Raw genomic sequence first — 14,545 nt, 5'->3', positions numbered from 1 at the left:
TAAGTTGAATAAAAAAGCAGTGAGAATTATCTGTTCATAGAGTTTTGCTTTGTTAATGTCAGAGAATATATGGCCACAGTGTTCAACTACCTGGTAGGGACCATGCACGAATGGCTTCTAAAGTAATGGCATTTTGGCTGATTTTTTTTTTCTTCTTCTCAGTAATGAATCTTCAGCAGTACTTTAGCTATCCAACTACTTAATTGAATCATGCTTTGATTTAAGATGATTGTAACCTTTATGTTACTCAAGATGTTTTTTGATTGCATCGTGAATAAAAGAAACAAGTCTGAAGATAAAAATAAATTGCATGCTCAGTTACAAAGACATATAGCAAAATCCAATCTTTGTTTCTTTTGTTGCATCCTAGGAGGCTTTTCGATGGGAGGTGGAATGGCAATGCATTTAGCATACAGGTTTCATCAAGATCTGGCAGGAGTCTTTGCTTTGTCTAGTTTTCTCAATAAAGACTCTTCTGTTTACCAGGTGAGTGTGTGGTAGACTTTACAGAAAAACTTGTTAGCTAAAAGAAAAACATGATAATTAAAATTGAGTATAGCATGTTTATTCATCTGAGGCAGTTGATTAATATTCTAAACTTATGACATTTCCTGGAAATAGGTAAGCAGACTATTAGGGAAGTGAGGCTTTAAAGCTGTCTTTACATGATATTTTGTTGCTTTTTTGCACAGACAGTACAATTATTTTATTCAAAGTCAGTCAGAATAGAAGGCAGATTAACAAATGAAATGCTTTGCATGTTGTCCTTAGTTGTTAGAACTCCATGTAACTGTAACTATTCTTTGAAAATTTGTGATGAATTACAATACTCATGGGCTCCATCTGCTGTCATGAATTTTTTCTATTTCTCTTATTTGGAGAGGGATATAGACCTTAAAGTAAACCCTATCATTTGTCAAGTTAGCACATTGGAATCTGAAGTGCAGGGTTTTTTTCCAATATTTCCTTGTTTCCTTTTGTAGAGATAGTACAATATGACCACTAAAACGCAGGTTAATAAATGAAATGCTATGTAAACTGTCACCATGTAATTGTAACTGTTCTTCTAAAATTTGTAGTGATGTGTCTGACAGTGTTTCTTCTCCATCCAGGCTTTGAAAAGAAATCAAAGTGTTCTTCCAGAATTATTTCAGTGTCATGGAACTGCTGATGAACTAGTTCTCTACTCATGGGGCGAAGAGACCAACAAGATGTTAAAGTCACTGGGAGTATCAGCATCACTTCATACTTTTCCAAACCTTAATCATGAGTTAAGCAGAACTGAAATAGAAAAACTAAAAACCTGGATTGTAAAGAAATTACCTGTTGAAGCAGCAAAGACAAACAAATAAAAGAAGATGCAGCTTTCATATACTTTCTGATTTTTGTGATTTTAAGATCATGCATGGCATGTATATGGGTGTCCCATATACGTTATACAAGCAAGCTTCACATAGACACTGTTATATTCCATAAAGTTCACTTAAGTGGTGAAATGATGGTGCTGACTGTTAACACTCATTTTATCATACGGGTTTCTTTTTCTGTTTTCTTGTCCAGTTTTTAAATACACATCCATGTCAGTCTATGGAAAATAATGAATGATAATATTAAAACCATTCCTAAATAATCAAAACAGTATTCAGGAAGCATTGCTTTGAATTTCCCAGATACTTTTTTTTTTTTTTTTTGGTTTGTGTTCTAAGATGGAAAAACATACAGTGGTATGGTTGTCTTTCTAATGGCATTACAGCAGAAAAAGGCCAGTTATTAAAATAATGGACTTTTACTTGTAGAAATACATGCATATATTCAAGTTAGTTCACTGAGAGGAACCATATTGGCTTCAGTTGGATTTTCAGCATGTAGGAATGAACCTGCATCAAATCAGTGTTGTATGTCACCTCAGAAAAATAACTGAGGTTTGTGTTATATTTTTTAAAGTAAGTAGCTGTGTGTAGCTAGCTACACCACAGGCTCTTGTTATTACCCATTCTCATTGGTTTGTTACTCGGAGATCTAGCTTTATGTGAGTTGCTTGAGCCCTGTGTCGTTTATAGTGTAGGTTTAAAAAAATTAAAAAGTGCTATCATGATTGTTAAGATCTATCCTGTTTTTGAAGAAATCATTCTTTGGGCAGTGTTCCTGTAGAAACTTATTTTTGCCAACAGTTTTATTTTGGCCTGCAAGAGCACATTTTAAATTAAAAGATCAGGATACTTGACTCCTCTGTGAATATTTAAGAGTTGTAAATAATGATTGTGATATAAAGAAAACTTGTATCCCATTATTTTAATGGTGGATGATTCATCTCTGTGTCAGTTTGATAAATTAACTCAGAGTATAAATATCTATTCTTATGTAATTTTAATGCTTTTTTTATTTCCCCCCCTCTGCCCCATTTTTTTCCTCCCCAATTCAGTAATTTTATTAGCATGACAAGGTATTCAGCCTTTTGCCAAAGCCAATAGATCCAAGTCTCTTGCTTAATCTTCTCCTTCCCCCTTTTCTGAAGAGTGGATCTAGGACACTGTTGTTTGCTCTGTCACAGCAGATTGCTGCCAGTATTGGCTATGACTCCAGAAGTGTCGGCCAACTCCAGGGACTAAGAGTTTTGTTCGAATCCTCATGCACTGAGACCTAAGCCAGTTTTTACCTATCTTGAAGAATAAGCAAAGGGGAAAAAATGTCACTGTTCAAGTACAAGGCATGTAATTGGCAGTAGCAAGTAACAACTTCCTGCTGCTAAAAATATTTTGCTTTATTTCATTTTGCTAGCATTAGCAAGTCAGCAGTCTGTTCTGAAAAACAGGATTTTAAATGGCACATGAAAACTCAGCTATCTGAAACAGTAACTGAACAGCATTTTTTCCTGGTGCCCTAGGCTTCCTAATTACTACAAATTAAATTGAAACAGGTGTGTTCAGAGGCAGCTGAGCTAACATTGCCTTGGCCCAACTCTAATTACAATCCTTGACAAGTGAAGTTGTAGTATTTTAGGGATAATACATCATTTTGAGTTTTGCACTGCTTTTTGTTCTTCCTGCAGCTCCTATCAGGAGGCTATTTGAACCGCTAATGCAAGGTGGTAACTCCTTTTGGTGACAAGTGCAGTCAGATGGGAAAGTGGCGGGCTGCTGGCAAGGTGGCTTTTAACAAGGTCAGAGAATAACGTAAACAGTTGAAATAAGATCATGGAGGGAATAGAAATTATTACTAAGCCAAACCCAGTTCTTCGGATTGTTTTTGCAGTCTCAATAATTGCAAATACAGTGAATACAGAGTTTGGTTTTGTTCCCCTGATACAGGCTGAAAAGCAATTACAAAGGTCTGCATTTCATCACTTTCTTAGAAAACAGTGAAGTCCCCAGTTTGCATCTGTTTTCTTCCATCTTCCTCAGCTTGTGAGTGAAATGCCAACTAATCAGGAGATGCATTGTGACATAAGAATGGAAATCTGTTAGGTATATGCTGTAAAGGGCTCCCAAATCTCAGAGTTTTGAGGTCACTTTTGGGATGTTAGAGAACTTCTCAGTAGAGTTTTCCTTCAGTCTGCAGGTAGCTACAGTGAGGACAGTGTGACTCACCTAGCTCCTTTGCTGAGGATGGTGTGGCTCTATGTCCCAGATGGTGCCTAGCTCAGGTTGGACAAACAGATTGAAGTTTAGCCCAGAAAAAGCTGGACTGCTGGTTGGTATTGAGAAGCAGCCAGAGGCAATATTAGTCCTTGAAGACAGTGAGCCTGCTGTTAGATCTCTAGTCAAATGAAAACTTTAATAGTCAAAATTAGCCCAGCTGCTTGACAGCATGTTTCAGAAGTAATCCAGAGAGGTTTTTGACTGACTGGCCCCTTCTTACTACATTTAAATTCATTTTCAGATTGATGCTGGAGCACAGGGCAGGGGTTCATTTGCTGAAAGGGCATCTCAATAATGCTTATGGCACTACAGTTCCAGGATCTACCTGTTGGTTGCTGGGTGGAGTTTGAAGTACGTCATAGAATCTTCAAGGATCAAGAAGAGTTCCCTTTTGACTAACTGGTCGCGTGTTGTTGCGACAGAGTTACGCTAGCAGGTGCCAGGGCATACAGAGCCCTGAGCTGCTATGTCTTATCAGTTGTATCTAGATTTAGATGAAGGGAATGGAAAAGAATGCAACTGTTTTCATTCATCCCTAATCTTTCGCTCTTGATATCTTTAGGATTGTTTACGTATCATATGAAGATGTTAAGGAGGTAGATGCCATGTACTCTTAGGAGGAGCAAACTCAGGGCTCTGTCTCTTCTTCTTTTTTTTCCCCTTGTACATGGGCTTTCTCCCATCTCTCTTACAGATTGAAGGAGAAAAACATGTCTAAAGATACAGTCCTGTACATCATTTTGAGGAATAAATTGCAAAATTTCTGTGCCAACCATGGATCTGTATCACTTGAGCTACTGAAGATATGAGAACATAAACTAGAAAGAAGGCGGCTCTGTGCTGTGCTGATCCAGAGCAGGCAGGAGCAATTAGTTGGTGTGCTGTTTATGTCCCTACTGTAACTCTTTCAAGGTCTCTTTTTTCTTTTTTCTTTTTTTTTTTTTCAAACATAGAAAAGACTTTGGCATTTAAGTACAAACTTTTAATACCATTTAAAAATATAATCAAAATAACTGAGTAAATCCATTCAGATTGATGTTACTTTTTTGGAGCTTGGTACTGTTTTGGTGAAAAGCACAATTCAGTAAGCAAAAGAAAACTAGTTTAATTTAAACTTTAACTCTCTTGGGCTTGGTTAGAGTGTTCCATACTGCTTCAGAAACAAAGCACTAGTGTTTGGACTCTTTTTTTTCTTACTAATTTTCTGACATTACACACTTGTATTTCAGATGTTTGAAATTAGTGACTAGATCATTGCTATGAACTTGGGTGACTTCTGAGTAATTAATGAGCTAGTACAGACATACAGAGCCAGAGAACAAATGTGAATAAGGCAGAAATCAGCTGATCAATGTGGGAAGCCAGAAGTCATTGGTAACATAATTTTGACATTAAAGTGAGAAGTTCTCTACTTAAATTAATCTCTTCTCATGTTAAATCTTTAACTCTAGCTTTTTTAGTAAATCATCTTTAAAGCCATTTAACAAGTCTCTACAGATGAAGTGAGCCAAGTGGGTGAATGTAAGTTGTATTTATAAAGATGAGATCCAGATGGCAAAACACGGAAATGGGAACCTAGCAGACGATGTTAGAATGAAATTTGTTAAGACACAGATGGAGGAAAGCAATAGGAGTTTACTTCCCAGTTAGAGATACGTTCTAGGACAGCTGAGAAGGTTGTCTGGGAGATCTTAGAAGAAAAACCTATTCTGTGAGTTTTCCAACTTGAGTCAACCTTCATTTGTGATGCAGCTGGTTAAAGGTGCTCTAGAGAAAGGAAATAACACAATTATGAATTAATGTAGTTTCCTACTTTGTTTGTTTGTTTTCCAACCCTCCTTCCATTGTGGGAATCTGATATTGCTACTCGGAAGAAACAGCAGCTGGCAATTCTATTTTCAATATCAGATGGTCTGCTCAAATGTTTCTCTATAGCCTGCAATGGGACTTAACAGCATCCCATTCATGTCTTAGCTCCCAACTGATCAGCAGCACTCACCCAGCATGTGGGAGACAAGGGCTTTTCCTGTACAGAGCTGAGAGAGAGAGTATTTGTCTCTACAAAGAGAGCTAGAAGGAAAAGGCCATGGTTTCTCCACCCCTATTCTGTACTTCAGTAGCTAGTGTTAGCTAAAGATGCGAGACACCTGGATTTAATTCCTCTGAGCATATTCACCTGTGTGCCAGGCCTTAAAATGTTACCTATTAGTCAATTCATCTAATATCTTTTCAGTATAGACTGTATCATCATTCACTAGAACAGAGAAGGTATTCTACATTTTCCTGTGCTTAGGTGAGTACCTGCAAAAGAGTTATGCTTGTTCTCAAATGCTCCTTAAGAGAGAGATGAACTGTTGCAGTTGAAGTAGAGAAGAGAGAGCATCCTGCATCAGTCTACTCACCACTGGTTTGAGTAATTTCCTGTGAGTGTGGGATACCGACCTGCACCCTCTCAGGCAGAAGTGAGAAATGAGCTTGTTGCCTCTGTCCTGGGTGAGCACTGTGTTTACTGAACAGTTAGATTAAAAAAAAAAAAATTTTTAGAAGAGCCAGCGATGTGGATCTAGTAAGGTCCCTTATTCCCCAGGGCACAGCGGTGAGCCTGACTACCTTAGCTAACCTGCTGTCATCAAGATAGGTTTTGTGAGTTGGATTTGAAGTACAGACATTCCACTCTTTCGTTAAGCATGTGAGGGCTGTAGACACTGATTTGGTGAGGAGGCACCTGAGATCTTCTGTGGGTTCATTGTGTAGATCTATTGGCTCCTTTGAAAATGCAAGCAAAAGTTGCTTGCTCCTTGTTACGTTCTCAAAAACAGCTGTGTAATGAGTGTTAAACATTATTCTTGGATCATTAATTGCTAGTGACAAGGAAGTTAGATTCCTGAGAACAAAGCCAATGAGACTTTGTAACCTGGGCCTTAAAACATGCTGAAGACAGTCAAAATAGACCAGAGAGTATACTTACAACTTTTCCACTACTTCCCAGGGCTGGTATTTTTGTGGTTGGAGGATATGTTGCTCAGGGTTCTTTAAAGTGCTTATTGTTTTAAATTAAGTGCAACATGAAGGAGTAATAATCTAATACTCTGAAGCTCAGAATAAAACCGTAGAAGAATTAATTAGTTGCTTGTGCTCTCTTGGTGTAATTAAAGGTGTTTGTCAGAATGTATACTGGTAGATGTCAAGCACTTCAGATTGTAGTTTGGATTAAAAAAGCCATCAAGAGATGTTACTGTCATGTATACGGTAGAGAATTTATAAAAATATGACTTCTGCTGCTTCTTGGCCTTTAAAATATGCAGAACTAAATTGGACTGCAAGACTTACCTGCTGTCATAGTTGATCTTGCTGTAAAAAATCCTTTCTGGAGCATGTTTCAGCTAAATACTGATATTCAAGCACGTGAACAACCTCTGCTACCTTAGAGCCTATGGTTCCCACTGATGGATCTATGTAGAAAGTCTGGCTTCAAAGATAGAGTTTGTTTTGTTTGAGTTTGGAGGGTTTGGGGTGAAGTTCTTAATGTAGCCAAGGTCTTGTGGGGGGCAGCCAAAATAATTATGAACCTTAGTCACAGTAGTATGCCAAAAATGCAAAGGCAGTGATTTAGTACTTCCAGAGTAATAAGAATGGTTGAATGCTCAACCGTCCTTCCCTTCCATGGCTGTGATTTTTAATTGCTAATCTCTCGCCCAGTTAAGGTGTGCTTGTATCTGAGGGAGGTCTCTCTTTTGGGTTTACTTTTTTATGAAGTGTAAGTTAGAATAATTTGCAGGTTAATGTGATACATCATTCTGGCAGGAAAGTTCATATATACTTAAAATGGAGCTTCCCTTCGTTCTCTTTGCACTGCAGAAATAGTAATGGCTGATTGATGACCTTCTGGGCAAGAACTATTGCATTACCATCAATAGGATTTTTCCAAATATGCAATAACTTAAATCAAGTTTATCCATAGACCCATCTTGACTTAAGCCTTGATCCTGCACCTTTCGGAGAAGTGAATGTTTTTCAGTGTTCCACTGAACAGGTTACAGTCTAAATCTGCTAAATAAATGCCCAATGAGGAGCTCAGGGTTTGGAAATGGGATGAACCCTTTCTTTGGTATGCGTTAGAGTATTTTCCAGTTAGGACTTACAGGTGCCTGTCTGACTGCCACCTTTCCTTCCCCACTGGTTTGGGAAGGGAGAGGAAGCTCATTTAGAAGTAGATTCCCTCTGCTGTTTGGCAATCAGCCTGTGCAGAAATGTTTGATCTCATGACGCATCGCATTAGATTTACGCTTAGAACCACGCAGGTTTGTCTTTACAGGAATTGATTTTTGTACTATGGACACCTGCAGCACGTACAAAGGTGATGTGGAGTGCCATGTGCTAATTTAAAATAATTTCCTCAGTAATGAACTGGAACAAAAATGAAGGATGGTGCTGCCAGTATTTTTAATAATATGTTGACATATTTTTTGGAAACAGTGTGGCCCATGCTTCCGTTTGTATTTATAATTTAGCATGACTCATAACCAGAAGTCAGAACTGTCCTGGTGAAAAGAAAAGAATGGATATTAAGATTACAAGTGCCAAGGCAGATTTTGTGTATCGAAAGCTGACAAAAAAGACAATTTGCAGAGGTTTTGGTAAGTGCATCATTAAATCATCCTTGGCTTCTTCTCAATTGTTTTTTTAAAACGTTGCTTCTCTAAGCAAAAATATAAACATGTGAAACACTGAAGGTGACTTTCTTGGAAGAACTGGTTTTTTCCCACTAAGGAAATACATTTTTGCTGAAGATGTCCAATTGATTAATGCCAGACCACATGGAATTACAAGTGAGATCCTCAAGATGTTCTATTGTTTTTATAGCACAACTCAGTTGCCAGTGTTTTTCTGTATGTGAAAATATTTGGCAGCTTTGTTGACCAGATAGGCAATAGTATGTGAATTTTGCATTTTATATAAAGGCCCTTGGTTTCACATCTAAAATTTAGGGGTTTGACATTCAGTTAAAACAGTGGGTAAGTTACTGCCTTCATAATTTCTGTAGAGTGTCATGAGAAAGCCTCGTGTTGTGCTCCACTCCACCAGAACTGGACATACGTGCTTGGTTTTCCTGAAGGCATTTTCGGACACAGCAAGCTGTCAAGCCTGGAATTGCCTGTAGTGCTGCTGGCCTCAGCAGCTCTCCCCACGGCCCGTGTGGAGACTTGGGTCTGCTCTCCCCGTGTTGCAAGCAAGTTCCGTCTTCGTAGCAGAATCCCCTTACTATGTTTGGCGTGAGCAGCACTGAGAAACATACGTATTGTATAAATTCCCTTCTTGAAGCACTACCAGTACTTTGGTTAAGCCACTGTAAAACTACTGGTATGCATTTGTTCATAGTTTGGAAAATACTGTTTTCATTACAGTAAACCAGTATAAACATCAGCAATATTCCTATCAAACAAATTAGTTCTCATGTGAAATGTATGGTAAGTAAATTTGTTGTGTAGCTGAATACAGTGTTATTTAATGGAACTTGATTTGGTGCCAACCAAACATACGGATCTTTAAATGCATTCCCCCTGTGGCTATGTTGAAATCATCCACCAATAACACGTGCTGAATTCCCTTCCAGACTTGCAGGCTGGCTGCCCTTATTGTATGAGGTTTTGAAATGCAACAAATAGTATTGGGGGGGGGGGGGGGGGGGGGGGTGATACAGTGCAACAATTCCTGTTTTGTTAGTTATTTTTCAAAAAAAATTTTCTTGACTTAAGCTTTTCTTCTTTCACACACCTCCCCCCCACCCCCTTCCGTTCAGCCTGGAAAAGAGTTTTGTTTTATCTTCAAAAGCCATAAATGTTCATTTGAGGATTTTTCTTTCCACTTCTTTTCTACTTCTTTCCTTTTTACCAGGGGAAATTGACAAAAGGGGAAAAGGGGAGATAAATGCAAGACAGGGAAATATAGGTAAATATTTTTGTCCTTGCCATTTTACAATATTAAAATTATTACTGTAGGAATATATATTTCTGAAAAAATAATTTTTCAGAAAACACTGCCTATATATTTTTTTTTTATTTGTGACAGTCTGTGTTTCTTGACAGGAAGCAGTATTGGGAAAGCTACTTCAGCCATCACATTTTTAACCACAGAACTTCAATGGGCTGACACAATAGGTCACATTCCACTTGCCGCAGAAGTAATAGAATAGATCCTTGTCTACCAAACGCTTCTGTGCATACTTAACATTGATTGCTGTGTGTAGTAGTATTTGAAATTGGTGTCATTCCCTTCTTGCAGTGAAATATACACCAGTGTCAGAAAGTTTAATACAGTGTTCCTCCATAGCTGTCAGTGCCTTAAGGTGGGCTTTAAAAATGCCTGTACTGTAATTACCTCAAGTCATTTAAATTTAACTCACTGCAATTTCTTTAAAACCTTCCCTTTGTACTTAATCAAATGCTGAAGTGGTGCTAAGAAGGATGGGCCTCATTTTACTTTGTCAAATTCCCTCCAGTGCTATAACCACGAGTGAGCGTGTTATAGTGATTTACATGTATAATATCTGCGTGTGCTGATGTCTCTTGTAGTCAAAATTGTGTTTTGGCTTACCGAGACAATTAAATGGCACAAATTGGGTTCCCAGATTTGTGCCCGGTGTCATACTCAGAATGCGTTTAGCTTCTGGCTGACTGGCCAAACCTGGTAAGGTTACCTGATGGCGGCACACAAAACTTGCAGGCATTCAAAAATAGCTTAACATCCAGCTCCAGGCACTGGATTGAGACCACCTTGGAGGGACTTGGCTTTAAAGAGCAGCAGGAAAATAAAATGTTCTTTCAATAAATAATTAGGAGGACCTGTTAATGCTATCCGGAGTAGAGCGGAGTTGTCTGTGCCAGTTCCTTCTGTAAATTGGTGTAGCTCCTTTGGGACCAGTCAAACCGTGCCAATATACATCAGCGGAGGACCTGACATGAGTGGAGTTACTGGGGTTTGACCTTGTGCCAGCTGAGGAGCTGCTTCTCCTGGATAGTACATCAAGGAGAAGAGGATGTCGAGGGGGCAATTCAGCAGTACGATTTCTTTATTTTTTTCTTTTTTTTAAGTCTCGAGAAAATGTAGGTGAAATGGTGGCATGATGCTGACAGCTGGAGAGGGGTCACTTGTGTTGCAATTAATATAGCAACCAGGGGCAAGCTGAAAGGTGTTCTTACTCCCTCAAAAACAAAGTTAGGGGCTAATTATAGATCCACTGATGTAATGGGAACATTCTGACCCACCATTATTGTCATAATCATAGTTGTAAGTCCAGTAAATTAAAAGGTCTATTTTCCTTGCTTTCTGCATACAAATTCCATTTCATAACATTTGGGGCTATTTCAGGGAGGTTACAGGGCTCTGAAGGTGATTAAACTTACTCAGTCATCAGCAGCTTGACTTGTAACCCACCCAAGGACTGCTTATAATAGTATTGCTTCATGTTGTTATTCCTCTTGAAAATTTCTTAGCTGAAGGTGAGATGTGGTCTAGGGAACCTCAAGTGCCAGACTGAAAAATGAGAGTTCTGTGCAGCTAATACGATCTGCTGTCTATTTTGTTAAAAACTTGGCAGGAGGGGAAGCGGTCTGGGGGGATTGAGTCTTGCGTGTTGTCCTCCTGCGGTGCAGCGCGGAGCAGTGTGTGTGTGGGAGCAGTGTGCTCTGTGGGGCACCATCCAGAGCAGGACCAAGAAGAGGGGAATCTGTGCAGTTCTGTGACTTCACCGTGTAAATCCCAGCTCAGTCATCACACGTCTGCTGACACACAGACCTTGTGTACTTTTTTTACCGGGTGAGTGCACCAAGTCTCTGTGCAACCTACACTTAGGCCTATGTTTCTGCAAGAAAACTGGCTTGTGTCTCAGGCTGTCTCTAGTGGCAATCGACTCCTGAACTGTTTCAAGGCAAACCCAAACCTTCAGTGTAGCCTGTACCATCACAGATCGCTTAAGCTGGCTTGGTTGCCTTTGCCCTGAAATAGTTTTGAGGTGCTCACCCTGTGTTCTGTTTGGTTTTAGCTGGGAAGAGATATCTCATCCCTTCCCAAGGTGTTTTCAGACCGGAGCCCAGCTCTCTCCACGTCCGCTTGGTGCGAGCGGTGGTTTGGACTCACAGTAGAACTGTAGAAGGGGCAGGAGCCAGATGCTCAAGAAGTTTCTCAGCCTGCAGGGGCATGTTTGGCATATGGGTGATGAGGGTATCATGTGTCCGGTCAGCATCAGAGTAACGTGAGCCTGTCAACATGCTGTTAGGTTTGTTGGCTGCGAGTAGGTTACGATCTTGCCCGTTAAGTTAGAGTAAGCTGGGCTTTACTGGCACAAGCCAGATGCAGAGAAAAAACATCTAGGTCTTCAGTGTGTTTGGACATGGTGTTGCAACCTGAGGTGTACTGAGTGAGGTGCTGTTATAGCAGTATGCATGGATGAGAAACACGGTCCCGGAGGATTTGACCTGCTAGGAAGAAAACTGATGTGCACTACCGTTTTGTTTGGGTTTTTTGGGGGGGGGTGGTTTGGTTTTTTTTTTTTTTAGGATCAAAAGCAATGTATAATATGGTGAGCCAGGATAGTGTTTGAAGTTGACAGTCAATACTTGGGAAGCAGATATCAGAGGTACAAGATGATGCAATCCAATGAGACATGGTTGGAGAGGTTGAGGGAGGACAGCAGAGATGGTGAATAACCTTCAGAGGAAAGACCCTGGGAGCCATAACCTCAGTTCAGAGAAGACGTAATACTTAGGGGCCAAAGGGGGAGTAGAAAATGTCAGAAGCCTTTGAGAGAGGCAGAAGGTTATGATCTGTTCCCCAGCCACCACTTGGAGATAAGTTTCTCTTTAGGAACGAATCAGCAATATTTAAAATTTATGTGATGTGCATAAAATAAAATGCTTTGTCAGCTGATCCCTCAGCCAAATGTAAAACATAGTCAAAAGCTTCTCAAAGCTTCATAATCTTTTAAAATATAGATCAATGTTTTTACACTGTATTGAAATTACCATAAACTCCCAGCCTTTGTGATAAGCTACCACAGAAAGGACTAGAAGCCAGCAAATATTTCTTGCTAATAATCTCAGAAAAAACTCCTAATTCTTTCCCAAAAGGCTGAAAAAGTTGATTCCCAAATTCTGTTCAAGCTGGTATAAATAACTGGTGCTTTGGTTATATAGGGAATGACTCTTTAGGTAAAGGTTAGAAGACTGCTAGTTAAAAGACACTTGAAATTACGTTAATTTAGCAAAATGAAACAAAAGTCACACTGTAAAAAAGAGAAACTGCGCACTCTAGTTTCTCTGTCTCAAATAAAATGTGGAAAGTAAACCAACTGCATAATGGAATAAATGCAGAGCTAAAAACTCTTGTCATTTTGTTGCAAATCTCATGATTTTTTGATGTATTTCATAAAGCTGTAGCTCATATAGACTCATGATTATGTGAGAATTTTTGCTTATGAGCTTATGAAATTTTTAGTCTGAATTGCAGGGAAACTGAAAATATGCTCTAAAAACTGTGGAAATACAAATCAAAGGGAAAAAACCTTCCAAATGATCTGTAGTAAAAAAGATGAGGAGGGGGGTCATTTAAGCTGGTCATACAACTTCAGGGTATATATCTGAGTGCTGTATTTGAGTAAACTGTATTTGAGTGCTATGTTTCACCACCAACTTCAAAATGATTATCCAGCCTCAAGAGAAATATTTGCTAAGTAATATGACCAGGTCAAGATGAGGGTGATTCCACTGCATGACTTCACTGACATGTGAATTTACAGACATGTAACTTAAAACTTCATTCTTGCAGATAAACTTATTTTTTTCTTACTCTTTATGAAGTGAACCTGGAAAGCATCTGATCACTATCCTCCTTACAATTTTTTTTTTCTTTAGTATTGGGAAACTGTTGCTACTTATCCCTTGATATTCTGTTCCTAGATGAAATCTAAGTTCTCCAGTCTTTCCTTATGTCATGTTTTGTAGGTCTGTATAATTTTTATTGTTCTTCTATTGTTTACTCCCTTTTAACACGTGATGCTCAAATTGGGTAGAGTACTCTAGACGAGACCTTGCCATTGCAAAGTTGCACAGAATAACTACTGCCTGTCTCTTAGGAATGGTGTTCACATTTTTAATGCAAACCAAGAAGAGCTTTGCCCTCTTGCAGCCAAATGATATTGACCTATATTTGGTTTGTCATCCACTATAACCTCAGATCCTTCTAAGTTAATCTATATTTTGTAATAGTACAAAAAATGACAAAAAATTATCTTTATTTTAGCTGGCCTGACTTAAAAGTAAGCAAATTCAATTTAACTCTCTCCTTCTAAAAAAAAAAGGGGGGGGGGAGAATTAGTTTTTGGGTGGAGAGCTTTTATTTCTAGTTTCATCCCAAAGCAAATTTTTATGGCTGAGTTATAAACCCCTGAAAATTGCAGTTCATAATGGAAACATTGGCAGACCCTGAACGGCGCCGCTGTAAAGTAGTATGAAGCTTTAAGTTTTTCCACTTTTAGACCTGGAATAAAACTAAATTACAACACTTTCCGTACAGGCATTTGATTTTCCCCCCAGTAATTTCTGCTGGATCTGTCCAGTGTTTCCTGACTTCCTGTGTTGCCATTGGACTTTTTCCTATTGACTAGGCAGTTCGTTTCATTCAATCAGTAGATTTACCAATGGAGATAGATACTCAAACAAAGTGTTGTTTACTGGGGCAGAGGGTGCTAGAAAATGTAATGCTGGCTTGGGGAAAGTTACAGTGCAGATTCATGGAAGAAATTTGCAGCAAATGGGGCTGGAATGAGTGTTATGGGACTCACAAAACATGTGAAATGATAAGGGTCCCTACAATGTTGTTCTGCAGAATAGAAATGTTCTTCCAGACTTCAT

At 39.0% G+C, this 14,545-nt stretch overlaps 1 protein-coding gene across 3 annotated transcripts in view; it reads left to right on the top strand.

Moving 5' to 3' along the window:
• Positions 1–1,370, top strand: part of LYPLAL1 (lysophospholipase like 1) — a 28,336-nt gene extending 26,966 nt beyond the window's left edge. For all 3 annotated transcript variants that reach the window (XM_052806123.1, XM_052806121.1, XM_052806124.1), the window contains 2 exons: positions 371–486; positions 1,113–1,370. In XM_052806123.1, the coding sequence (XP_052662083.1) occupies positions 371–486; positions 1,113–1,352 (356 nt within the window). In that variant the 3' untranslated portion in view covers positions 1,353–1,370. The remainder of the gene's footprint in view (positions 1–370; positions 487–1,112) is intronic.
• Positions 1,371–14,545: the final 13,175 nt, after the last annotated feature.

Source organism: Harpia harpyja, chromosome 13 (assembly GCF_026419915.1).
Source record: "Harpia harpyja isolate bHarHar1 chromosome 13, bHarHar1 primary haplotype, whole genome shotgun sequence".
NCBI lineage: Eukaryota > Metazoa > Chordata > Aves > Accipitriformes > Accipitridae > Harpia > Harpia harpyja.
The sequence above is the reverse complement of the archived record's forward strand: the minus strand, read 5'-3'. Positions and strand labels throughout refer to the sequence as shown.